General features: G+C 43.3%; 1 protein-coding gene and 1 long non-coding RNA gene across 4 annotated transcripts; one reads left to right on the top strand and one right to left on the bottom strand.

Moving 5' to 3' along the window:
* Positions 1 to 3644: 3644 nt before the first annotated feature.
* LOC128880219 (uncharacterized) lies at positions 3645 to 27777 on the bottom strand. 3 transcript variants are annotated; one of them, XM_054130051.1, is made up of 8 exons: positions 27733 to 27777; positions 23267 to 23438; positions 19362 to 19546; positions 16838 to 17073; positions 16158 to 16436; positions 7766 to 8108; positions 6519 to 6807; positions 3645 to 5216 (listed from the first exon to the last, which is right to left on the bottom strand). In XM_054130051.1, the coding sequence occupies exons 2-8, from the start codon at positions 23426 to 23428 to the stop codon at positions 4998 to 5000; spliced, it is 1713 nt and encodes a 570-aa protein (XP_053986026.1). In that variant the 5' UTR covers positions 23429 to 23438; positions 27733 to 27777; the 3' UTR covers positions 3645 to 4997. The 3 variants fall into 3 exon arrangements, with proteins under 3 accessions (XP_053986026.1, XP_053986025.1, XP_053986023.1); XM_054130050.1 differs by lacking the exon at positions 27733 to 27777 and adding an exon at positions 26158 to 26834 and having other exon boundaries at positions 23267 to 23434; XM_054130048.1 differs by lacking the exon at positions 27733 to 27777 and adding an exon at positions 26158 to 26833.
* On the top strand, positions 11235 to 25340 carry LOC128880220 (uncharacterized). Its single transcript, XR_008457779.1, has 4 exons — positions 11235 to 12748; positions 16895 to 17087; positions 20082 to 20200; positions 24583 to 25340. It is a non-coding gene; the product is annotated as an uncharacterized LOC128880220 (long non-coding RNA).
* Positions 27778 to 28000: the final 223 nt, after the last annotated feature.

Here is a 28000-nt window from a genome sequence, read left to right as displayed (position 1 = left end):
AGTGTCCCTTACACAGGGTGCATCACTCAGTAGATGGTGTGGCGTTCATCCTCTCTCATTCGAGACAGAAAAGAATCGACTAGACAAACATTGAGAACCGCAATATAGCCTGTTTTCCTCACTGTATCCTCTCACTTTTACTATAAGTGCAGCAATGCACTCGCATAGTAGAGCTGCGAAGTTAGAGCATTAATCTGGCTCTGCGCTCGTCGAAGGCGTCAGTTTTCCTCTTTCTATAGATTCCTCCAGGGTCAAGCTGTTCTTTCCTCGCATTCCACAGGTGTCAAACTGTTACTTCTTCAAGGCCAAGGTGTCTGCTCAAGAATGCGCTACCGTGGTCGCTCGCAACGGTAATCAAATTTCTGAATCGCATTAGACTCAGGCGTGCGAATTTCGTCGAGGGCGACAACCAGATCCCCGTTCCACGGTACCGTTTCCCCGAGTATACACTCTAACGGTCACCCGGTACACGGCCGATTCGCGGATGAGGCAACCGTTCTACGCCATCGCAGCCTTCGTCGACGAATAGAAGGGGCGATAACGACTTCCTCTTGAGGGTCTTTCCAACTTTCAATTGTTTAAATAAAATTAGTTCCTTTGAGTACAGTTATTTCAATGTTCCTTGACTCTTTGAAATCAACGTTGAATTATTAAAAAGCTACTATTTTATTTTTAGCAAATTTTCACCACCCATCATCATAAGTTTATACTCTTAAGGAGGCTCTACAGTTACGCTGTAAATCAATATAGAGTTACTATTGTCGCTTGATTCACGTAGTAGTAGATCTGGCATAGTATTTAGACTATTACAATGGTTCACAATTTTATATCAAAATAAAAAAAAAAATTAGTTTGAACATTGAGTTTTAGTCGTTATTATATCTATTATATTTATATTGTATCATAAAGTAATCTCAATCAATTATTTTCAGACAAACTGCAGTACTGTTTGTATTTGAACGCGCGTTGTCTAACCTCTCGTACAGCGTGCTAGATCTCTCATACTATGTCAATAGCAGAAGACAAAACGTATTATCCCAGTATTCTTTAATTTATTATTATTACTACAAGTACTCTCGGAGTATTTTGTAAATCAATATATGTTCTCTACATATTTTTCTATTATGCATACAAATTTTCGATCCAATCTTGACGTCAATTACTTTGTAGCACGTAATTAAGTGCGTTGAAAACGCATTTTCCCATAAGAGTCCACGTTAAAAAGTGAAAAATTGAAACATTTATTTCTTAACTTTTAGGTACCCTAGACTTCCCAAAATTTGTGTGGGTGTTTTTGGGATAAAATCTAACCCGTATTCAAATTTTTATAATTTTCTTGGCGTTATTCCTATTTTGCACTAGAGCCTCCTTAAGGTTATACGGAAAGGGCACTATTCTGATGCTCATGGATTGGGTTTCTTTTGAATTTATCCTTACTCATGCTCCTTCCTCGATCCTGCGCATATATTTGAACGCCTCAAGCCGCAAGGTGTACGAGAACCGCCCAAAAGGTCACCTTATTGTTCGAAACAGATTGGCTTTTCTGGATCCAACCTTTGCTGGGTTCTCTTGGGAACCGAATCAGAATTCCTTCTCAGAAACCTGTTTAACAGGGAGGAGTGGTAGACGCCTATTTCAATAAAATTGCTATGAGGCTATTGGGCGTATAGTTAGCCTCAGATATCAACGCATACTTAAATTCTTCAAATACATAACGGGCCTCGCGTGGCTCGTGGGTTGCCCATCACTGGATCACAGCATTGTTTAGACACGATTAGAATTTTCGGGTCAAGGAACGATCCCTGTCGGACTTGCGGCGGTTGCGCAATGATTTCTTGCAAAATTCCTCCGTCACAGAGAAACAAGGAAAACCACAGGCCGACCGAGATGGATTAGAAATCGAGGGGTAAATTGATATCGCCTCTGCGGTGAACAAGATTTCTGTGGTCCATGTGGTCGGTTTTGGCCTCAGCTGTTGCGTGCTTGCTCATAGATTCGTGCACTTCGAAAGGTTTTTTACCAACGAGGAGAAAACTCACGTTTTTGTGTTTTCTTTAGCGCGAGTGACACTTTTGAATTAGAATTCTTAGTCAACCGTATTATGTTACGAATCTACATGACTCCATTGTATGAATTTAATTTTGTTTTAAGCATCCCTTAAGGTATGATAAAATTTAAGCACATTAATTTAATAAAAGAAAATTAAATAAAATTAACATCTGTAAATCTGTCCATTCGCCTGTTAATTTCTTCTCTTCGCAAGATGCACCGAATCGAGGCACGCATCCAACGAAAGAAAAGCAAAAAGAAGTCCAAGATTTATTCGCACCGCGGCACGAAAGACTTTCTATTCATTTGTTATTCGCGCAACAACTATAGACACCGAAACAATGCAAACCGGCCACTTCCTGCTCCGTTAACCATGAAAGCAATTTAACGAGCCACTGTACGTGATACGCCTTGACGTGTGCCGGTCGCTTATCAGAGAAATTTTCGAGCCGCTCGAAACGGTGTTAATGAATCGACGCACACATGAAGCGAGAAATGATTTTTTTCGCGCGTGTGAATTAACGATCAGATCGCGTTAGACCCAACGCTACAAGCAGCGAATATTTCCGTGAGTCGTTATTATTCCACTTCGTCTTCGGAATTAGCATACTTCCTTGAACGTAGAAAAATCCTTGTCATTGCACGTTTAATAAATGTCAGACCAGTGTAATGAACGACAGTGTTGGAATTGCACGGAACAAGGATGCGATAAATATTTCATGAAACAAGTGCAAACGAGTAAATACAAGTTTCATTGCCCTCCGGAGCTAACAAGCAAGAATCTGAATGAAGTGCTTCACGCCTCTTCCCTCTATCAGAGCGTAAATTTAACTAAAATAGTTATAAATAACCAAGGATACTTGAAAAATAGACCACGCAACAACTGAACCGTCGAAGAAGAAAATTCTGCATACTCTTTTCTCAACTCTGACAATAATCGATCTGCTTTTCCTAATTATAAATCGAGTCTAAAAAATGATCGATTATTACGTTAAGAATTAAACGAATGTTTAAATTTCTCTCGCCAGAGAAAGGTGCGAGTATATGTAGAAGGTATAACAAAGGACCGCGCCAAGACAAAGGGAAAGAGGATACATCCGAGGAACGTGCAGCTTGTGTTATGCACTTTGCGGAGCGTCCATCTCCATGAAACATTTATTCTACGGTCCCCCGAGATTTACATAACACATATATTTGGAAATTCTTGAGTTTTCTCCCGTGGTTCGTGCCACGAATTCATAAACAAATCGCTTCGTGGTCTTTTCCGATACAATTTGCCTCGATGTCGTTGAAACTGTTTCAGAAAGCCCCATTCGCGATTATGGACATCCGCTTTCACCATTCTACATTCTGGATTATATACGATTCGGTTTGCTAACCGTCTATTTTGTCTATTAATACACCTTTTCGATATTCCTATCAACAGTATCTAATCCATCGCAATCCTTGGACCCTTGGAAGGACAATTTTTTGAAACGTTTCTATGCACTTTAAATTCCAGAATCTGTATTTAACATACACATCCGCCATTTTAATCGAAACCGTATTAATCTCAGTAAAGGATGAACACAGGGGGTGAACGAAGAACAACGAGATTATTTATTGTTATCAACCGTTATTATTGTTACCGTTACTGTCAATGTTATTGCTGTTTATTATTCCTATCGTTATCGTTAGTCTGGCATCCGACGCATAACAATATAGTGCACGGAGTCGGGTTTTCAAGAGTCAACAAGTGATCCTCGACTGGGAGGACCTCGGCCCGCGACGCAACGACACGCGGTACCGCAAATACAAGAAGAATGATAAATTTTAATCTCCGTTCGCCTCCGACCTAGCACAGCGCCCTCGACGTTGTCGTAGGCAAAAATGCGCGCACTTCCTTGAACCCGCTAGCGACAAGCATTGAATACGTCACTCGAAACGGGAAAGTCTCACAGGTTATTTCTTATCTCGTTTGACTTCAAAGCTTGGCCTTGGTCTCATCTTATATGCCATTAATATATTTAATAATAATACGAATCATTAAAAATTGACTTGAGCTCAAAATGACCTGACTGTACTGGATTCTACATGGAAAATGGAGGACATTTTTACAGTGAATAGGAGTTACTACATGAGGCAGTTATTTTTAAGTGGGCTGTATATTAGTCTGCAATTGACAGGAGTTAATTGAATAGCAGTCTTAGAGGAAATGGAATAGTTTAGGGTAAAATGTTTGGAAATTGCATGACTCGTGTCTAAAGAGAGTCTAAAAATGGTGTACCTAGTGCAAGTGTTCAAAAAGATCTAGTGCTGCTATGAAAATGAAATGTCTGGTCCATGCATTGTTGCGATAGAGTAAAAGATAAAAAACAGTGCGCCTAGTGTTGCACTAGTGCTAAAGATCTAATAGGTAGCAGCATGGTGAGGTCTTAGAGACAGTAGGACAGATCCCCGGGATGAACTTTGTACACTTCTTAAACACCGAGAGACATAACGAGGACCTGGGCACCCCAAGGCATGTCACACCTGTGCTGCTTTCTAACGAGTAGGGCAATTTGGCACTTCGTGATAGAGCATCACATACCCTTCGAGCCTCTCTCTAGAACCTCACTACATACCTTTAAAATAATCGCTATTTATACCTAAAGCAGGATTCAGAAATATCGATCAGAGTGACCTCTTCGACACGTCTGAATCCTGCTTGAGTAATTACTCCCACAATCAAACTTCGTCCGCATACAAATCAACACCTAATTAACCACTAGATCATGCACTCAACCCACATAAAGAACTAACGAGAACACAACACAGTTGTCCGCAATAGAGGCCAATCATCCGCTTCCACTCTCGATCAACCCTCGAGTTGAAAAGCAAACCGATGCCTAGGACGCTGGCCAGCCGCGACGAGTACGCTAACGATACGTCGATTAATTAAATAATTTATTAGTTAACAACGAGCTGGCTCAGTACGGGTGAAGCGCGGCGAGACCGAGTCTCGGCGGCTCGGCGTAGCTGTGGCGGTATCTGCCCGGCGTGGGGACAATTTCCAAGGGTGGCCTGGCGCTGTCGCGATCGAGACCAGGGTACCGTTCGTGCTCGGACAGCTCCTGGTAAGTCGTCGCCCTGGCTCGCACCTTCTCGCGTATCTCCCGCACGTGCGCACGGTCTCGGAAGTCCCGGATCTGTTGACAGAAATCGTTTCGACGTGAGCGGCGTGACGATCGCTGTTTGGCGATGGCTTTAACACCTTCGCGACCGTTGATCCGATACTTTAGCTCCTCCTTCACGGACCAGAGAACCTATACATCGGTATTTTCCTCGGAAAGAATTCGAGTGCTTCATTTTTTATGTAACGGGTGTAACAGTTAGCGTAGTAAGATGTTGACGTAGTGACAGTCAGTCCCATGAGTATTTGTGCTCTGTAGGTTTGATGTTTCCAAATATTCGTTATAAATAAACATGTACGTGTGTGAAGTTTACTGATATTCATATTTGTAATGACTATCCGTTGATATTTATAATGAAGCATTTGTTCGGAAACATCTAACCTATAATTTAATTCAGACAGATTTCTTTAATAGACGTAAAGGGTACGAATACTTGTGACGCATATGAGAGCCTTCTAGGGAAATCTTGTTTTGTAAGAGACGCGTGGCTATCCCCACTCCTCGGCCCTGCCGGGTCAGAGCCTCAACCGTTAGCGCCATCTGTCGTCTCCGAGACACTTCAGAAGTTAGTAGCGGCAGGTTTATTAACTCAATAGCAATATCATCTACCTACAGCGCCTCTTAAATAGGAATCACTGCAATGCATTAATGTGACAGTATGTGATGTCAGTCAGAAGTTTGTTAACGCATTATTACGTATCGATGTATCCTTTCACGAATAGTAGTATTTCAAGATGGAGGCCAGGATGGTTACTGCAATTGCAGCCATGTGCAAATACGACACAGCCACGCAATAAAGTAAGCAAATGTCAATGGAGGACTACACAAGCCACTCCTTTCTCCGTGGAGCTGCGACAAGTAATTAGCGTTTCGCTGTGAAACCGTTCTTACAGAAAGTGTACACTCGAACTAGGAAACCTGAGGTGCCTAGAGAAATTCCAGGTGTCCGTCTCTGTCGCAGTGAACAAGAGTAAATCGAAATTCCTTTCCTCGACATTGGATCTCTACCAAGCTCTGCAATTACCAGTGCTAATAGGGACCAATTCAGGAAATTATTCTCAGCAAAATCTAAGATCTCGGATTTCTGAACGGAGAATATTGAGCAGGTTTGAGCTTCAGGTCCGAGAGAAGCGATCCTAACAGAAGAATAAAATTCGCAACACGTTGAGAGTTTACGAGCTGCAGGTCCAAGAGGAATGCTGATGTAGCCCAAAAACATCGACACCAGGCGTTTTAAAAGAGCCAGGACAATAGCCTTCGATACGGGAGACCTTGAAGAACGCTGGCGCGGAGGGACGAGGAATCAATGACCCTTACTTCTCTCGGATCGACGACGTTCCTTTGATCTCGGAAGTCCCGTCCGACCGCCGGGTTTTCGTAGAAGCTCCTCGGTCGGGGCCTCGAGACCTCTTGCTCTGGTGGGCGTTCCATCGCATAATGATGGGTTCGCGGCCGCGGCCTGGCTCTATAAGAAATATCGTTCTCTCGTTCCGATACTTCCGAATGATTTCGTCTGATCAGGTGTTCGTGGCCAGTCGTTGAACTGTTGCTGGCTGGATGCTGTCGAGCCGGTTGATCCTCGTCCGCGTGTCTGGCCGACTCGACCCTGTTGCAATCGAGAAAGAATTCAATTAAGCGTGACATTCCGCATAATTTATAGCTACGAATCTACATTATGCGTCTATTACGTCAACCGAGTCGAATTCCTTTCGGCTACCGGGCCTGTATGAGTAATATAGGTCTCGGAATATAAATCTACGATGTACAATATATCGTAATCTCACAATGATGCAAGAAGTCTTTCGCTAATCGCGCGTCCAAGTCGAGTAGTCTTTAGAAAAATTGACAGGGACACGAAAATCCTAAGCGCCCGACCTTGGAGTCCTTTTTCCTGTGTCACGAGGAACGCCAGTTGACGCTTGACACACAAACAGAGGCTAAAGAGCAGGAATCTAAAACTTTTCACTACTCTAGTCTACTGGTAAATTCCCTAAAACTGGAACGGTTCTCTCTGTTGGGCCTGAATGATTCAGGTTAAACTGGTCCACCCCGTATAAACAATCACTGGAAATCAGAGGTGAATTCCCAAGTCACTCTCCACGCGTCCGGACGGCTTTTACTAGAGATTGACACCCGTGATTGCCGACCCGAAACGAATGCCAGTGGAAAAACCGATAATGGCCTCTTGAAACTAGTCTATCTGGTCGATCGAGAGAAAATGAACGAATCGTTCCTTCTTACAAGGTGCCAGGGCTTTTTCTGGATTAGAAAACGAATCCGTCGGAGTCGTTAACGTCGCCGTTTGGACGCGTGACTCTCTTCTGGGATCGAAAGCTGGGTATGATGCGGATCGAAAGTGTACTCCGGTTTCTTGCCGACCTTCCGATCGGGCGACAGTCGTTTCCGAACCGACGGGACGCTTTCGCGCGTTTCAGCTGGGAAGACACTCCGTGTTTTCAATTAACGGCGATTGCACCAAATTTCTCCTGTCCGTCTTTATATTCGCGAGCTTGAAGACCGTACCGTGGCTAAATCGAACGCGGAGGAAAATATTTGCGCCGTACCTGTGAACGGGATGACTTTCAACTTCTCTCTGCCTGGAAAGGACAGGCCTGGCGATGGCCTCTCTCTCCATGGCTCGGAACATTTCCTTGGCGTCCTGGAATCTCTCCCTGGGACTGGTCACCTCGCCAGGATTCATTCTGGGCTGGTATTGAGGACTCGGCGAGCGTTGCCTGAACTCTGGGGCCCTGCGGCTCCTGTTGCAGCTGGGCGAAACGCCTCTGATAACCTGGCTGGGCAACCGATCCGGGCTCCTGGGCAATCGTGGCAGTGTCATACTCGTCGCCGTTGTCTCCGGCTCTGGGAGATAGTCGTTCTCGTCTGTCGGAGCTCCCCAGTCGTCGTCTGAAACGGACAGTCGTCGTTATTTAGGATATTTTTGGAAGGGTCAATAGTGGGAGAGTGTTAGGGTTGAGGTTATGTATGAGGTTGAAGTTACTTTGGAACTAAGTACATTGTATTTTAAATGATAGCATAAAAGTTTTCAGATTCCACTTCCACTTACAAATGAAGTGATATACAATACGTATAATATAATAATTAAAAAATACAAATTCAAACCATGGTTCTTCAAAATAGAATAAAGACTAAATAGGGAAACGATCAGGACAATGTCCAGGATTCGGTCTAATCACATGAACCTAAAAGAATCGCTAGACAGAAAGAGCATTATAGAAAGCAAAATCTGTGATTGCAACATGGGCGAGGAAACCATAGGGCATTAGGTACTATTTTACTGCCCTCTAAGAAACCTGCAACGAATCAACGTTTTTAACGAGATAGGAACAATAATTATTAATTGTAACTACGACATAGCGGACATAGTAGAGACTGATAAAATAGCTTTGATCAAAGCCTTAATTAAGTTCCTAAACAATGCGAATATTATACTATAGATATGTCGCGTAAAATAAAGATATAAACATATATAAAACACGAACTTCTTTAAGAGAGAAATTTATATTTTGCTATTACGTGTTTACTACAATAGTACGGGTATCACTAAGACGTTGTCATTATTGCTATTAATTTTATAATCTTATATCGTAGAATAGAAAAAGAGAAGATAGAAAGGTTAAGACTTTCATTCCTGAAGGGGGATAGGAAAAGAGGATGCAACTCTCTACACCAAAAGCAAAAGAGTACAATTTGTAGAATAAGGAGCAAGCGAAACGAATAGTTTAAGAAATTAGGATAAAATGTAGGCATTAACTGGCATAAAATCTAAAATAACAGTAACGAGTAAATGTATTTATTAAAAAAACAAAAAACAAAAAAAGAAAAAATGTACAAATAAAACGGTATTACTGTAAACCGTCAACCAACCAACGTCGCGTAGAATATAAGTAAATAGAGTAAGGAGCTAGATATGAGCAAAGAACATTGTGAAAAGGGAATGTGTTTATAATAAAATAATTTGTTACACAATAAAGAGATGTACATACATAATATAATAATTAAATAAATAATATATACATTCACACGAGGATACACCTAAAGGACACTCGAGAATTTCTGTTGAGCAACAATATGAAAATATTGTTGCGGATGCAGATGTGCAGCTCTAGTTGGGACATATATAGGAGGACACACGTAAAGATACAAACGGAGGTTCATCTAAGACACCTCCACTACTTGTGAAGATATGAAAACATGGCTGACGCTAGTCTTCGTTTAAGTTAGCCATCTATGGCAAGTTATTTTTCAGAGTAATTCCGAGATGCTTCCAAACGCACTCGCATAATTTCTGTTCTACTTTCTCGTAGCATGAAAGACTGAACTCGTTCACCCATAACAGGGTCTCCACCTGGAGAACAAACGAGTCCGGGTTATCCAAATCAGAGCGTCATCCCTATTTCTGATAAAACGTCTCCATCCTCTGGAACACTATCTTCCCTGGCCCGCGAGCGCGAACAATGAACAATCATAACCTGTCCGCGCATACCTGGTCAATGGAGCGAGAGGCGAAGAAAAATAGCAAGAGTCTCCAAGGTAAAAGCCACAATTTCTCTTTTATCAAGGAACCTGCCGCGAGGAGACCGGTCGAATACTCCGGCGTCTGTCGAGGAAGAGGTCAGGGAGGTTTGAAAAGAAGCTGGAAACGAAGAGGGAGAGGAGGCTCAAAGAGACACGAAGAGGCTAAGAGGAGCCCCGAGGCTGTGGGCCGAGAATGCGGAACTTTGTTCCCTTATGACCTCCCACGAGGTCGATTTGCACACGAATTCAGGTGTATCGTGGCCGGCGACGGCGTCCTCGGCGTCGTCATCATCATTACCATCCGGTGATTACCATTGCGATCATAATTATTATCGTCGCTAGGAACGGGCGACATCGCGCGCGCGCGCGAACCAGAGAGCTCTCCCGCATGGAAATGCGCCTTTCGAGAGCTCCTTTGCGCAATAATCGCGAACGCCGGAGCGCCACGTGGTGGGGAGCGGAATGCTGTTGCCGCGCTAGGTAAAAGTTAAAAGGCAAAGAGCCTGGGATCTTCTTAATATCATCGCCGATGGTAATGCAACGGCGATGTTCGCTGCTTCTAGGAGGCGGCTGGCGTTACTGGCGGCGGCGCATTGTGAGATAAGAGGCCTCGATTGATTTTTAAGCGACGGGAGTGCTAGGGAATTCAGGGAGTGATCAGATTAGATTGTCGAGCGGGCACTCGGTTAGGTCGCGGGAGGTGGATTGCGAGGATGGACCATATCGGGATCGGTCCCTCGTTTAAACGAGTCGTTTGCATCGAGGTACTTATTTTCTTGATTCACACTTTGCTTTAAACCCTGGATACTCCCTGTAGCGAGTCAAGTTTTAGTTTTAAATCAGAAACTATAATCTATCAGTCACCTGTGAGCCAATCATCACCATCAAACCTAATCAAACACCTTCAAAACACCTCTCAAACTCGCGTCCGCATCTTGGAACAGATTCTAACTAATCCTCAGACGTTTCCAGGATCTCGCCTAAGAGCAGTGAGTCTAGATCACACGATCAGCTTTCAGACGAAGCTCGCGAGAGTCAACGGTGCTCCAGAGCAAAAAAAAACGGAGTAACACGTCCATGGGTAAAGCAGTTACTCAATACGACGATAAATTAATCGGCGCTGAAGCTAATCGCCGTTTGGAATCTGGGAAGCTCGGGATAGTTTCACGCGATGTACCGCGGGCTCGAGGCACCGATACATACGCAAATCGTGAGCCCGACGCGGGCAAAGTGTGCCAGAACGCGGTCTACGCGAGGAGGAGGGCCGACAGCGGCGCTTATATGGAGATCCGAACGTGGAAATCGTGATCATCGCGGTGCATCGTGTCCCCGAGACACCTGTTGCAAAACGAGTTCTTCCGTGGCCCGTAAAAGACGAATGATATAACGTCGCCGAGCGCACGAGTTTGTTCGGATATATCTGACTCCGTCAGGATACATTGCACTTCAAACGGAGTCCCCTCGTTTCAGGTTTGATGACAACACGTAGATGTTATGGTTATTCGACCGCTCAAATGCGATCTGTAGATGGATTTCAATAAAGTTTGTATCATTGCAACCATAATGTAGATTTGACAGCGTATGATAGTATTTGAGCATGTTTGATGTCACTTTGGATAGCCTCTTGGACTAGGCTTAGGTATCCCTCAGATATTCTTTTGATCAAATACTCAATTTGAAGTTTAGAGTGCACGTTTCTGTTTGACCATGTTTGGCTTTGATTCGATTAGTGTACTTATGTTCCATGTCTGAGTCTGCAAATAGTTTTCAATTGCATTATCGAATCGACAATCTAGGTTTGACAGCATATGATCCTGTTTGAGCATGCCTGACGTAACTTGAAAATAAAATGAGGAACTCCAGATCGATATTCGACTGTCGCGGAGGAAATTGCGTGACCTTCGTATAAAAATGACTGGAAATACACGGTTCGATTTTCGTGCCGGGTGAAAAGTAGCTTTAGTCGGTCAGTAGCACGTTTGGCTAGAGAATATCCGAACGAGGGGCATGATGCATGGTTGACGTACGAGTCGTAAATCTGCGGTATAACTCTTAATCCACTCTTGGTTTAATTGCATCAGATAAGAAAACAGTCGTTGAACCTCCGTGGCTCCTCGCAACTGGCATAAACGGAGGAAAGATTTTCACCCATAATTTCCAGGTTGCCGTCAGTTTCGCGAAACAACCAACTCGTTGGACGTGTTCGGCTGGTAACGCAAATGCTAATTCCGTGCAACGAGACATGAATCATTTGGAAAGCAAAATATAAATATTCCGTTGAGTGAGCATTCGGTGTTCCTAGTCTTGTTAGATTTCCGGTTGATGGCTCGTCCTATCGGAGTTGCCAAACTGGTTCAAGATAATGCGGTAAGCTTTGGTGTTGACACATATTTTGCAGACACCTGTTGATTAAATGCAACATGTGTTCCTTGACTCTGTTGATAAGACCCGAAGACATCTTAAAATTGTAGAATTTAGATCGTATGCTAGATTTCAGTCGATGGTTTCTTAGTTAAAGTAGCGATGTAGATCACTTGAATCTGGTACATTCTAGCATTCTATCTACATTTACTTAAAGACACAAGCGTGTCCCACTTATCCCTACTAATGGCACTTCTAAAAAAAATCCCTAAAATAACAGTCATAGAATCACCAACGTCCCACTTCTGTCGGCTGACCCGCCTAGCCTGTTTCCTCTGTCCTTACCAATTTGGCCTCGCGAGTGCTCCCCGTCACTCACAATAATTATAAACCGAATCTCCAAAATTGCAGTCGTTGAACTTTCCATGTCCCACTTCTGTCAGACGTCCTCTCGACAACGTCGCCCGGTGGACAGCGAATTAGCCCCAGCGTTCTCCTCTCGGAGTCTACGAATTCCGGTAGCGCTGATCAACATCGGTTCCCAGTGTCAAAGCAGCTGGATTTTCGCTTGGTACAACCACGGGGCCACGGAAGATGTATGCGTGTACCCGTAGGCTGGTACCTGCCGCCGACACGACATCCTAACGGTATTCCTTCCACTGTAACAGGTGCCCAATACAGTCTCTCCTTGTACGTGGTTCACGCAGAGCCCGGTCTTCGTCGTCCATCCGCGCGGATATGAGAGGAACACTCTTTTTTCCCTCGTCTCGAAATTTATGCGTTTACGCTATATGGGTCAGTCGTCCGTTAAAAACGTGTTCCGCGAGAGGACGGCACGCCCCGCGACGAGGACGCGGCGCTTTCTGACTTTGAAGTTTCAATCCGACGTGACCACGTCCCTTTAATCTTGTTTCATCGACGACTCCGGAGAACCTTTCGAGCGTGTAACAGGCAAAACGTCTCAACTCTTCTTTGACGACGAGAAAAATTTACCGCTACACGCAGGTTTCTTTCGTACTCTTTGATTCAGGAAGTTTGGAATCCGGAATATCGTAGCATTTGGAGGTTAGGATTCGGTGGGTGATTATTAGTGGGTAGCATTAATGTTGATCCCGTCATACGCGCGATGACCACCATACCCAAGAATAAGGAGTCAAAGAAGAACACAAATCGTACGGTGCAGGACTCGATATACTCATTTCCTAACCTCAAAATGAAACGTCACGGTCTCCTAACATCAAAATTCCATTGTACCATTACAAAGGAACCTCTCAGACTTTTACCCATGTTCCACTCCCCTGAAACTAAATGAATAACGCGTTTTTGCCTCGCTGGTGTCTCAAGCGTCTAAAAGCAAACGAAAACGTCGGGGCGGAAGCAAATGGCGGCGCACGGAAACTCGCAGCGGCGTCGCCGACAAAAATTTGGACGCTTTCTACCGGTCGAACAGGTGGCCGAGCGTGTTCCGCCACGAATCTTATCGATGCTCGTAGAAAACCGGGCAGAAGGCGACCCCGTAACCCAGTTCCGCGCCGGCCAAACGAAAAATCGTTTCATCGTCGCGAGGCGTCTTCGATTTTTCTTTCTCCGGAGCGCGTGTGCCCCGCGCTGAATGCAAAACCGCCGAACGCGCCCGAGTTCGCGTCGGTCTAATAACAAACACGTTCGTCTACTTTCACTTCGATCGTTCGCCGATTATTCACCGTGGGCGCGTTTCGTCGACGAATTCTCCCTGGGCCTCCGTCGAATCGTTAAACGCCGGTCCTAACCGGAGAAAGTCTCGCGATTTTGGAAACGGGAAAGCTGCTCCGTCCTACTGAATAGTTGGAATGTTCCTGTTCTCTCTCATCTGGGATTCACCAGACGGGGGGTTGTGCAACGATCGAATTCCGATTACATTCGAAAACCTCTTGGAAAGCTCTGAACACTGCGTTAAACGATTCTTCGAGGATTCTGCTCAGAAATAAACATTTACATGTAATAATTTTTTTTGGAATCGTTAGAGTGAGTGTTTGCACGTTTCCATGATGGTTACATCCAGCAATGTTTTATGAGTGTACACGAACTTCCTCGACTGACTAGAGTTAGCCACGTTAGATAAGCGAACCTTGTGTGTTATCCTAGTTGCTCTGCCGTTAGATTCTTTTCCAACTATTTATCACGTGTAACACTTTGAACAAGTTCTCCCGGAAGGAGCATCATTGCTGATACATCTTCATCTATTTTTCATATCTTCATCCATATTTCCTTCGACTCTTACCATACCCAAGTCATCCATTATCCTACTTGCTTTGCTTCTATCTTCACTCTTCAATATCTCCGATACTTTACCGAACACACTCCATACTCTCTTTCCACGTCTGACTCGAAACCAGGCAAAACACACGCTCGACGATACATTTTCGCCTTTTATCATTTAGATTCTACCAACACGTCCGCTAACTCTCGTCGCTGGACGCTCATTCGTTCACCTTGCCAAGGTACCGTTTATCTTAATTCGTCATTTCTCATGCGTCCGTCCAACGGTGCATCGCGTCGTTTATCACGCGAGTATCTAGCAGCGCATCAGACTTCCTGCAGATGAAGACCCCCACGTGACGCGATAAACTTTCGACTGGAGTTCCTTCGCGGAAACGCAACCTTCCACGCTTCATCTGTTTCGCTGAGCGTTATTACCGGTGCCAAAGATCGTTTCCTGAGTGGGACCAGGAAAAGGACTTTCACTTTCGTCCAGCATCCGCCGCTGCGAACGCTTTCCAGGCGTAACGACGCGTTCGAGTTGATCGCCTAATCTCCTAGGAAAACGCTGGGGACCACTTTCCACGGGAGCAATTAGCTAGGAACGACAGGCGACAATCCGTTGAGCACTTTTTCCTTGGTGAAGGGATAGTCTCGATGTTACGTTTTGAGAGATGAGTGCTGCATTCAGTGTATTCAGTCACGGATAGTCTAAATACAGCCACTTAACGTGATCATTTGTAGTCAGCCATGCAAATATAGGTAGAACCATCCAACGTGGTTATTTGTGGACAGGTTTAGAAAGCTACACTTGTCATCCAACGTGCCTGACTGTGATCAGCCATGGTCAAGTTTAACCAGTAGGGAACATAGTATCTCTAAGTCTAATTACATCCACCTAACGTTATAATTTATAGTCAGCCATGCAAATATAGGTAGAACCATCCAACGTGCTTACTTGTGCTCATGCTTAGAATTCTACACACGTCACCCAACGTGTTTTACTGTGGTCAGGCAGAGTCAAGCTTAACCAGTAGGGAGTATAGAATCTTTCAAATCATTGAAACTTCTCTAAATCGATAATAGTAATTGTCTGATCGGCTATGATTGACTGTGAACATTAAAACACCATTATTTCCCAGGTTGCTGGTATTCGATTAATCTTCCGAGATTGATGTCTGGTTAGTCTAAATGAATATTATCATGCATAATTCATTTTACCAACGAGCAAGAAACGAAGAGTGATTCCTCGAGGCACGCTCTAACGCGGATTGACATAATAGCAGTAATGCCAATAATGCCCACGGCGTGCAAATTCGTGGCGTTGAACGTCATTTGCATCGCAGTCACGGTGAATTCAGCGTTCACTCGCGTTTCTCATTCACGATAAATTTCACACTTGCTCGGCATGACTATCGAATCGCCGCTAACGTTGCACGCCTCTGCGGTGTCGTAACTCTCGGACGATTCGTGCCATTCGACGATGTATTTTGTCACGAATCTTTTTTCTGCCTTTCGCGTGTGATGTCATTTCCATACGAGCGAGTACACGATTCGCTGTCACTTCTATATGAGCGATGTACGTATTTTAGTTTCAAGTCCTTGGGGCCATTTAAAAATATTAAAGGATATTTATATTCCTAAAATTATTAGTCAGGTGTGTTATAGTTATAAAGTTCATGTTGGAGGATAAAATGGACTTGTATAAAATTATGGATAAGTTGCACTTGTAGAATTTGTGTTTGAATAAAATTTCAAGAAATTGCGAAGAAAATAAGCGATGGTTCGATTCGTCGAAGGTCAGAGTAATCCACTTACCCGAGGAGGAATCTCTGGAAGGTCTAGACGGTCTCGGGCCCAATGGATGATGGCTTTGATAAGGCGGAGGCGTAGCGGCACTGTCCGAGCCTATTCCACTGCTGGCAGCACTTCTCGTGCCGCCTCTGTCAACCGTGATACTACCACCTACGATAGTTTGATTCAGGCAACGCCTGAACTCGATGCCAGCGAGATTGCCGCGGTGTCTGTGGACGGTATCGTAATCCCTGGGAGGCAGGAGGATGGGCCCCACGTCGTTGTCCCCTGAATTCCCTCTTCCTGGAATAACAGGAAGCATATCTTTTACTTACCATCTCCTTGCCAAGTTATTCTCTATATTTATGGACAGTTGCACTCGAATTTCTACTTCAATCAATACTCGGCGTGTTTAGACTTGTCTGAACTTGTTCTCCTCTTATTTTGTACATGCTATTTTATTATAGTTTGTTCTTAGTGAATTTTATTTGATCTCTGATTCGAAATTCTACAGGCTTCCAGTTCAGAAAGTCCTTAGAACCTTGTACAAGAAGTAAACATTGCTTTCAGAATTTTAGGTTAGATTTCAAACTCCTTAGACTGAGACCGTATTATTTTCCACAATTGAGAGCAAATTATTTTACACCTTCACCAAGACGTGAAATAAAGTAAATAAATAGATAAGCAAAGGAGGGAATATTCACCTAATTTGGCGCGTAGCTCCGCAGCCAGGGACTCGTATATCGTGGTTGTCTGCACAGGATCGTGTCTGAGTTCACCGCTGCCCTCCGAGGACTCTGACTCCCTGGTGCTCCTGCCATCGCTGCCTAAATTGCTGCGGACCCTTTCCAACGAGGTGACCCTGGCCAAATTGTCTGTATGTGACGCCAGTGCCTTCAGCTGACCCCCCAATAATTCAGCTGTCTCGACAGAGTCGCACCTGAAGTCAGAGAGGTCAGGCCCAAGGTCAAAATTTCATACTGTTCGCGTCAGAGAAAATTGTCCCTGAAGAGATGTGACCTGTCTCGAGGGTCGATCTCTTTATGCATACTAGATGCATTCGAGTAGAGGCAGAAGACATTAAATAAATTAGAATTAAATTAAATTAGATATAAATTAGGAGAAATTAAATAACAAATGTATAGTGTTTCTAAAATTAAATTTACATGTTGCTCAATTGAAATATATAATTGACTTTAATTTTAGTAATATGTTTGTTTAACTTCGAAGCTTGCCCCACTTTTTTATTTAAGTAGAACAAGCGTGTCTTTATTTCTCGGTATCCTTCATGTTGCAAATTTGATGGGAGGTATATTGTTCTCGGCGGACGCCAAGTAGGGAGCAAAAGAAATATCGGAAACATGCTGTAGAAGGGTTGGTGAACGAAGTAGGAATGTTAATGACAACTACCACTGAAATTACAGGTTCGCTGATTTCTCCTCGACATAATACTTAACTGCAATCACAGTTGGGTGATCAGAAACTTATTGCAAGAACTAGGTGTATAATTTATCGTTATTAGTCCCACAATTTGAAATTTCATGCCGGAGAACTGGGAGAAATTGATATCACCGGTAAAAAATTTAAATTATCGGAAACATTACGTTTCTCCAAGTATTTTTATTTTGTAGAATAAAAATTAGATCGATAATAAACTATCGATAACTCGATAATAAATTAAAACTATAATAAAACAAATATGTAACGTAAACATTCACCGCTAAAAATAGTTAATTTTTCTCTCGTTCGCAATTTTTAATATCTCCATATTCTAAAAATAATTTCCTCGAATAAGATTCTAGTAAATGCCATAACTTGCTAACCCAGAGACACGGAATCAATTTCTCATCCTTCTATTTGGACATCGCTCGCTTTTAATTTCTTTTCGTTATTATCGCCACGTTTCGCAATCGGCGACCTTTATTATCCTCGGTGAACTCAGCAAGAAATCGCGGTCAGCGAACTATCACGCGCCTCGAGAGCCATTTACCTGGTTCCCGATCGAAATCGTCGATTCATGAATGCGACGCCATGTTGTATAACGCGCTGGTTACGACTATGGAAAACCAACGGATGGTTTTCACACGGATCGGATACAGGAACGAAAATACTGTTTGTTTTCAATGCCAAGGTTGCTTTCGCGGCTAACCGCCGATGGAACATTAACATGTGCGAACGCGAGCTTATGAACATTTATTAACGACCCGTTAGAATCGCGTGGGTCGTTAATTAGCGAGCGTGTTCTATAATGGCTGAGATCTGGAATAGACCTGTATCGTGGCAGTCGATACCTTTTTTCCATCGTGAACATGAAAATTAATGCAGATTCATTGTAATTAATTTATATAATATTTTTAAACTAACAGAATCTAATTAGATTATCAAAACATTGAATAAATAGGTCGCTTTTAATTCAAAGAATATGGTTAAACGAATAACAGGTGATTCGTTTGTGAAAAACTTTTCATAGCGTTGCCATTTAATTCGTGTAACCTTTTTATCTTGGGATTCTAAATCTGAAACTTGTTATGCAATTAAATCGTCGGAGAACCCATTACTCTCTTAATGCTTGACAATACATCAAACCGATCGTTAAGAAGTTAATCTTGCTAACAAGCATAAAGGATTACAACGGAATAATCCGAGAAAGTGACGATCGCTTTGTAGAGAGTCATTCAGTTAATCGGGTATTAATATCTATAATTACGCGTGTTTTGCTGCGCGACCTTCAGCTTAATTACTGTCTGGAGCTATTGGTTTGTGATAATGTATATAGAACTTCGTGTGCAGCTTAGAGGCGCCCGAATTGTTTGATGAGTACAAATAGATATTTTTAAACAGGTTTTATTTTGTTATCGAGGAAAAAATGTTTTGTGTAACCAGAGATATTGGGAGTGAGGCTCCAGAGACCTCACTCTCGCTTGGTCAAGCAATACTTTATCGCAAAGCTAATTTTGCTATGATCAAAAATAGTAAAATATCGTGCGTGGATGTTAATTATTATTAATATAGGAATCGATGATGACCTGTACTTTCAAACAGGTCCCACTCTGTTTTTGAGGAAAATAATGTTTCATGCAACCAAAGATATTGGGAGCGAGGCTCCAGAGACCTCACTCTCGCTTGGTCAAGCAATACTTTATCGCAAAGTTAATTTTGCTATGATCAAAAATAGTAAAATATCGTGCGTGGATGTTAATTATTATTAATATAGAAATCGATAGTGACCTGTACGCGTGTACGTGGACAGGATTGTTGGTGGCCGGGTTTGGAAGTAGAAGAGTCGCCGCGACGACGTCTTCTCGTTGCACAGCCGCCAGGACAGCGTGTCCTGGTACCAAATGTTTAACAGCAGACCTCGTCGAGCCACCTGGGTGAACCGTCTGTATGATCTTCAGCCCCTTGTTGCTCACCTGACAATTATAAAACAATATTTTGAATTTTTGTTCTCGTCTCTACCAGTTTTAGACAATTCCAACATGGCTGCCACTGTAATTTTGAGGCTACTTAACAGTACACCGCGACAATCCATTTTATCAAACGCAACAGCCTTCGCTATTATTTCGCCTGACTTTTTCCCAGCGCGTAGAACTCACAGACTGTGACTAGATAGCCACACGATATTAAATAACGTATAACGATATCTAATTGAATGCCAAAGTCAAGGACCGGCTCGATATTGGAGTTCAAGGAACTTTTCAAGTAATCTGTCTGCCTATACACTTGATATCAGTAGTTAATTTAAATGAGTGGGTGGGGCAGGTTCCACAGATAGACGAACAACTTGAACTTCATGCTCGTTTATCATTGAAAAGACTTTCCCTGGAACGGTATTATATTCTCCATAGGCACGCTTAAAAACCTAATTTCCTTTTCGAAAGCAAATAATAATAGCGAAACGATGAAAGCGAACATGATATTACAAAAATAGAACTTTCTCTGTTTCAGGTGGGCGCTTTTAGGAAAAAAAAAAAACGTGTATCGATAATTATCGTTGGCCCCGGGGCGTTCGAATTACCACAGCGGATATTTCAATGGCGACCATCAGGGACCCAATTACGAATTCGGTGAGTAATCGGCCACTTTTGGCGCGCGATGATCGCGAGAACAAAATGACGCAAAGCACAGACCATCTTTGGGCAAAATAATAAAATTTATCGAGGAGAAGTAACAATTTCAATGAATAATTCCAGCCTATCCTTCACATTTCACGCTATTAAAGTCTCGAATCAGTAGAAGAAAAAATGTGGAGTGTGAATCTCCGTTAGAGAAAGTAGAAAAATGTGGGGAAGATCCTCTGGCTACTTTCCCAAGAAAACCATAAAATACTAAACTTGAGGAATATATTCAGCTTGCTTCACAAGGGTACGAGTTTTCTACCTTTTGAATAAAGAAGCTGAGACGATACCTATCTAAGCACAGTCGTTGAAAGGTCATATTCTAGCGGACCAAAGAAGATTGCACGCTCATTGGTTCCGAAAATAACTCATTTCTTCGAGCTGCGCGCGCAGGGAGCAAGATGGCGCGCGCGATTTCAGCGAAGTTACAAAATCCGCGCGGTAAATCGCGCTCGTACTCGAAATGTGCCAAGAAACGACCACCTGTCCTCGCGTCTGTGGTTTACACGAAATCGACCGCAGAAAATAACGCGCAATTTTCGTCCCACCGAGAGACTGTCCATTAAGACCAGCCACGATCCTCGCGAAAATTCGGGGTGCTAAAATATTCTCAAGGCGAGCCGTCTCGCAACTCCCCAGCAATTGCACTTACACAATAATTAGGCGGGTCTCGTGATTTCGTAACACATCTTCTTTTCGAGAGAACGACGAGCGTGCACGGCGACTAAATCCCTCTCGAGACGCATCCATTAAGATCACGACGTCGCGATAAGGACACCTTTGTGTTCGCATGACTTTAAACGCGCGAAAAGTAACGAGGGGGGGGGGGGCGTTCGGACGTGAGATGCATTTCGTAGATTCCTCTGCTGATGGGAGATCAGTAAAGACAAATAGGAACCACGTTCGATGAGCGTCGCTTTAAAATTCGTGGACAAATTTATGCTTGCGAAAGTTCGATGGCAGCGAGTCCGCGAACAATTCTTTACGCAACACCCTGGATGTATGTAAACTCTGACGGAATGAGCTCTAAATTTCGCTGCTTCTGCAGTTTCATTTATTTCATAACGTCTCTGTTTACGTTTCAAATAAAGGAAACAAAGGAACAAAATGGAAACTTTCACTCTTGGCGTATTAGGTTCGCCAAAAGGGGTAAGGAGACATATTTCCTCTATAACAAATTGACCATTTTGTTCTGTGATCTTTCTATGACCACAAACCAAGCTTTTTGCCCGACCTAATATTTAATAGAAACGTTATAAATATACTGTGGATTTTTATGCCAAATAAAATCTTTACCTACAAAAATGAAATCTAAACAGGAATTTATTTTACTTTGCAAATATTATAATATGCACCTTACTTTCGATAGATTTTTATATTATTGCACTCTGTGTGCATTTTGTAGTTTTTAGCACACTCAAATTTCCCATAAATGCATAAAAGTCTAGTAGGATTGTAGAAAAATGATAATATTACTCGTCTATCCTCTCGATACAATAAATAATGTACTGGTTACATTTGAGGTTATGTTCGACAAGTGCATCGAGGCTGTAATCGATCGAAAATCCGAGTATAAAAACAAACTGGTCGAGGGATACGTATTCCCAAGCGTCGGATTTCGTGCACGCGAATACCGTGTCGGCAATTTGCCTCGTGCGGCTGGAACCATGAGTAATGAGGCGTTTTTAAATCGGCATGCAACCCCCTTTGCACATTTCAATTGACATGCAACGGGAATGTCGAGCAAACATGCCCGTGCGTAACGGTCGCGGGACAATTTCGGTGTCGTCCATTTTATTTTCTCTTTCCCATATCGAACTCGCCGGATATATTAGCGGCGTGCCCGTTTCTATAAGATTCAGGTCAACGGATTTATTATTGCGGTTATCTAATTACCTCGAACGCCGCCGGTGTTGCTTATTAATTTCCAGCGAATTGATTTCGTACAAATCGCTTCCTCTTGGAACCGTCTCGTTAACGTTAGAGGTTTATTCACCTGAAACTGAATCGTTTTCAAATTTTCCCGCCTGAATGCACGTGGCGTGCCTTCCGAGGTACAACAATTTTAGAACGTTAAGCGAGGCGCCAATGTAACTTCGAAAATTGGTTATCGAAATTCTGAACCTTAAATCGAGATGAAAACGAGATTCACTTCAGATGTCTACATCGAAAGAGTTTTAAGGCTCACATTATTGACCACTTTTTTGGGCACATTCCACCTCTATCAATTTCAGCAGAACATGGATTCCTGCGTGAAATTTAGCCATCACCTTGGCCGTCGTAAAATTTACATATCACGATTTCGGTGTGAGTTTCAGAAGGTCGTCCCCGTCGTTAATTCGAGGCCCCACCTGAAGTTCCTTCTGCGGTGGCGTCCCGAGATGGTACAATTACCAAAAAATATTGGGCACTCCACGTTTAATACTTAAACCGAATCTATTCCAACGAAACTCCGTATTTACGTTTCGTATTCCCATCTAATGATCTGACCACATTTCGATCCAAATCGGTCTACGAATAACTTTAGTTACCTCTTACGCCATTTCGGTGTTTCCTAACATGTACCCGATATTCGTAACAATTTAAGAAAACGTCCCAAATGAATCTCAAAGAGTATCTAATTTTACACAAAAAAGTCAAACAAACTTTTTCTCCAATTTTCCTGGGAAGTTGTGTAAAGCGTCATGAAAAATATTGGGTGCGCCACTGTCGCGACAATTTCGGGTCGAGTAAATTACGAGCGTTCTCGAGGAAGCTGATAACCGTCCGCGAGCAGGTCGAGGCCTGACGAATTCTGTATGTAGGCTGAGGTATTAAATTCGTGATTTTTATTCGACCCTGCGGACTGCTTTCACTGCCACCCGTGGCCGTGCCCGCGAGAGCGCGAAAGAGGGAGATGAAACACGTTGAATAGGCGACCGTGCGCCTCCCTTCCGACCGCGACAATTAATTGTCCCTTTTTCACGGTATTTTCGGCCGTGCTACGAAACCGGATCTCGTAATGGTACCGCTCACCTGCAGCGTGACCTTGAAAGGCTCCTGAAGTCGTTCCCGCTCGAGCAGGTAAGCTATGGCACCGGGCATCGCGTCCACCCCTTTGGCCTCCCTCGCGCCCAGGTACCAAACGTAGTACGAGCTCTTCTTGACATCCTTGCTGCTCCTCAAACGCAGGGCCATCACTCACTGGCTGCACAGAAACAAATAATTTTGTTAGCCAAGTGGGTTTTTCAAATTGAATTGTACTAGGTTCATAATTTTCGTCGACAGAGATTTGTTTCTATATAACTCACTCAAAATGAATAATAATGAAATAAATTGATTTTTTTTTTACAAATTGAGTCGTACTAGATTCATAATTTTTTCAACAGAGATTCATTTATATCTAATTCATTTAAAGTTGGTAATAATGAAATAAAGTAATTTATTCCAGTATTATTCATGAAGGAGGGAGTTTCATAAGTGTGTATTGTTTTCTGGGTATGTAAAGTTTTAATATGATTCATCAAAATTGAGATTTAGACGAGTCTCGCGCGGTTTTCGGTGTTAAGGTGGTCTGTTTCTACCGAGGCATCCTCTGTGTGTAACATTTTGCATGTCACCTAGCAATTTCTTCGGGATTCTGAGGATTGTTTCATGGTCGTTTTTGCTCGTGTAACGGATCACTGACTACCGAGAACAGTTATTAAACGGTCAGCTGGCAATTAAAATCTTGGGAGGACAGTGCTCCAAATGCTATTTATCTGATAACGTCTTTATGAGTGTTAAGACGGTTCTATAATTCGCTCATGTGCCCCTTCAAAGAAACGAATTTGGAAAGGCAAGAATAGAGATCAAGGACAGACATTTTTCACCCTAACAAACATATATTAAAGTTTCGTGCTTATAGAACAAAATATCTGAATAATATTCTCACTTTTAACCAAATGGTAACTAACAAGATGACACGAGCCTGGCGATTCCGCCACGATAAGGCAAACAAATTGTTGTCATTATTGCGCTCTGATAAGTAGAAATCATCACGTGATACACGGTGTGGGTAATTGTTGTTGTCCAGAGGTTTTCCTCGATGCGAGAAGACCGATTTTCCGCAAGGTAAACTTAATACCGTTCCTGCCCCGCGTTGAACACGAACAGTTTGTCTGTTCATCCACTTCCTCAATTACTTTCACGCTTAAACCCGTTTCTACGTTATCCGCCTTGCGAGGAATCGGTTCCCACCGATTGCGCGTCGCGTCGATGGTGTGTTCGAAGCGAAAATATCCTAGGAACCGGAAGCTGTCGCGCGAAGATCAATGTCAATCTCACGCGAGCCATTGCTACTTGTTTTTCAGGATGGGACGCTCATTATAAACACACTGGTTCGTCGAATCGAAGAAAAACACACGACGAAAGAAGGAAACGTTATGTTTATATTTTTCCAACGACAGAAAAATGGATATAAAAAGAAGATTAAGCTTCATTTACACGTTGTTTAGCATTCATGAGTATAATGGTGACATTAATTGCTCGTTGCGGCGAGAAGGGGCTGCCCTGGAAAGGGAAAATTACGATCGTTTAAATGCCATAAAAATACAACCGTTCGACCGTCTCGATTAAATAACGATTAAGATTACTATGTAGTGAAAAATGTAGCGGGAAAGTGTTACTCGGCGTTTCTTTTTTAAAGTATGCAAAAGAACGTACCATGAAGTCAACTGTTTACAAAAGTCATTGCATAATATTTGTTGAAAGGATTTTTCAAATAAAACGAGATTTGTGTATTCGACATGGACAATAAAATTCTGTCGGAATTTCAATTAGACGCAACATTTATAATCGTAGCAAATGAAAATTACAACTTTCAAATCTCTCGCTTTCATCGCTCCAAACGGAAGCAATTAAATCTGAATTTCTTTAGCTTCGCTGAGTTTATCACTCTATCATAGCGCAATCTGGGGTTTTCAATCCTGTAAAAGGCATTTAAACTTTTCACTGTTATCTCACGGAACAATTACAGTAATTGTAACTAGAGTCGAAAGTTAACAATTACTGGCATTCTTCGTCAATTGTTATGGAAATATAATGTATAGGATCTTACTATATTTCCTAAATAAATAAATAATGAGAAAGAAAATGGATATTGTATCGATTTCTGTTTTTAAGAACATCAATTTGGAAGCTACTTGGGTGCGCATGCGCAGCGCGCATAAGTTTAAATTCTATTCGAAGCCTTCGATATATGTATACATATACTCGTATTTCATTTTAAATTTTGATTTATTCTTGTCAGAGAAATAACCCTCCACCACTCACCACGAATAGAAGGAACGAAATTTCAAATTATTTTGAAACTATTTAAAAATTCTAAAACATCTTTATACCAGCTATGCTGCGAACTCATCGAATGAATTATCAGTTTATGTATACAAGTATTACGTGGTTCAAGTGTCACGATGCTCGATCATCGATTAGGATTCGGATTCACAAACACACGATGAACTCGATCCCACTACGCCTTATATTTCAAAACATTTACATATCTCTGCGTAATCAGTTCTTTACCACGACGTATCAAAGCGATATCTCTGTATTTTTATTCCAACCTATACGTCAAACATATTTTGTATTCCCATCTTAAACAATTATTTCCAAAGACACTAATAACCGTATCGCTACATAAATATTCATACGTATCCTTCAGTGATCACTAAATACGTGCCAAAAATTTGAAAACAATTCCTCGAATAGTATCATCGCCATAAATTTCTCAATATACCCTCGGGACTGTATATGGCCACCAGAGAACCTGTTACCCAAATACGAGCCATACGCAACAACCCGGGCGTCTCACGACTCCAAAACTTTCTTCGAGCGGGCCCGAATAGTAAATAAAGGATTAACTTATGAAAAAGTACAAAGAAACTGACCGCCAACAAATGGGTGCGTGGTGTTCAGCGCCGGCGGCGGTTATTCGCAGAAATTGAGCAACGGCCGTGCAGTCAACGGGCCTTCGTTGCACGCAGGCCGTTGGGTTCGGGGCCTGGCAGAGGAACAAGTTGTGCAGCGTGGGTCGCGTACGTGTTTTGCGCACACCTCTCGTATACGTGCACACGAAACCTGGCCGCGCACCACCGATAAAGAAGCAGGCTCGGTTGATATCTGACAGCTGCGCGAGGACCGAGCACTTTTCCACGCTCGCGGTGTATCTGTCGTCGCGCCGTCGGGGCCCGACGGACCCACCGTCTACCGAGGAGAGGGGATCGCGCAAACTAGGCCCGTCTCGGGGGGCTACGTATCGGCGCGAATTCTGCACGAAAAATGCGCGGAAACGTTCAGCCGTTGGCGGGAAAGAGGGGGAAGGAGGAGATCGTTCACTTGTCAACGACGCAGCGCGAGTCGTTTCGCGCTCACCTAACCATCACGGGATACTGACTCCGCGGCGGAGATCCTCGGCGAAGAACTCGAGTGAAACGCGGACGAAGGAGAGTGGAGCAAGCGAGAAAGCCAGCCAGAGCGGTCGGAGGGAGAGAGAAAGAAAAATAGAGGGAGAAAGACGACCGCTACACGTCGAGGCTGCGTCTCTGTCCTTTGTCGAGGGATTCCCTCTCTCGCTCGTTTCGAATGCCCGTTTCGACGGGTCTCGATCTTCTCCGCTCTCTTCCCCTCCCTCTCTCTCGTTTACGAATGAACCGCCACACCTTGCCCAGATCGACTCGCGATCGGCAGTAACGCGCGTTCTCTGTCAGCAGGCTCCAACTAACCGGACGGTTTTCTGTCCTGAATTTTAGTCCCGGGGCCCGGCGCGACGGAGACCCATCTATCGGTGGAACGGAGAAGTACTAACGCCACGGTGGTGGGGGAATCGGGCCCCTTCTCCTTTCCCTCTTTCACTGTCTTTCTCCCTACCCTACCGACCCCTCGGCTCCCTACCTGCCTGTTTTAGTCTCTTCACCGCGTTGCCCCCACATGAGGATGGCAGGTTAAGCCAGGCAGGTAGTAAGGGGCCCCATTGATTAGCGATGGAGACAACACGCGGCTGGAGACGGTTGCTCCACTATTTTATGGACCTCGTAATCGTCGCTGGGAGGATTTGGCTAATATGATTGAGGTAAATTATTGAGTATGATGGTTAGCTTTGTAGGGGATATTCTGACACTATTTTGGGAGCATTGTCGAATAAATTACTATATTAATAATTATAGGCTACATTCGAAGAATAGGTTTAAACAAAGACAGCAAAAATACCAGCCATGGTTCTTGATAAAATAAAAATATATAAGAATAATTCATGGTCTGACAAGCGTATCTATAATCAAATGTTATCATTCGAAGTGAATTTATTTCAAATAAATTTTCTCTGTAAAATTGTAATAGTCTGATGTCTGGTCAATGCTATAGGATAAGGTTCGCAGAATTTCGTACCGATAAGCATCGAGTCGGTCCCATCACTACGACTACCCAGCAGGCCCATACGAACGATTCCTCCTCCAGACACGACTCACCTAGCGCCATCTCGGTCCCTCTTTCGCTAGTCTCCTTCCTCCTCGGCTTTCCGTGCGCGATCTTCTCTGTCTGGCTTCAAACGGTCCCCCAATAAGATTTTCTGCGGTCCCGGCGAGGCCTCCAGCGGGGACCATTCCCCCCTCCACCTACGCGTTTATATAGATACTCTTCGACTCGCTTAACCCGATGCGAGGTGCCTCTACAGGGTGTACCGATTAACGAGCTATCCTCCAGACTGAAGGGTGCAGCCAAGGATGCCTCCAAGTA

This window comes from Hylaeus volcanicus, chromosome 7 (assembly GCF_026283585.1).
Source record: "Hylaeus volcanicus isolate JK05 chromosome 7, UHH_iyHylVolc1.0_haploid, whole genome shotgun sequence".
NCBI lineage: Eukaryota > Metazoa > Arthropoda > Insecta > Hymenoptera > Colletidae > Hylaeus > Hylaeus volcanicus.
Note: the sequence above shows the minus strand (reverse complement) of the source record. Positions and strands in the feature narration are given on the sequence as shown.

Bases quoted from the DNA above. Each gene is read 5' to 3' on its own strand.
- LOC128880219 (XM_054130051.1), bottom strand. From the start codon at position 23,428: ATGGCCCTGCGTTTGAGGAGCAGCAAGGATGTCAAGAAGAGCTCGTAC. The intron at 16,437-16,837 runs GTGAATATTCCC...CTGTTATTCCAG, and splicing joins GGAGCTACGCGCCAAATTAG to GAAGAGGGAATTCAGGGGAC. The intron at 5,217-6,518 runs GTAAGGGTCATT...TTCTGTCAACAG, and splicing joins ACGTCGTCGATCCGAGAGAA to ATCCGGGACTTCCGAGACCG.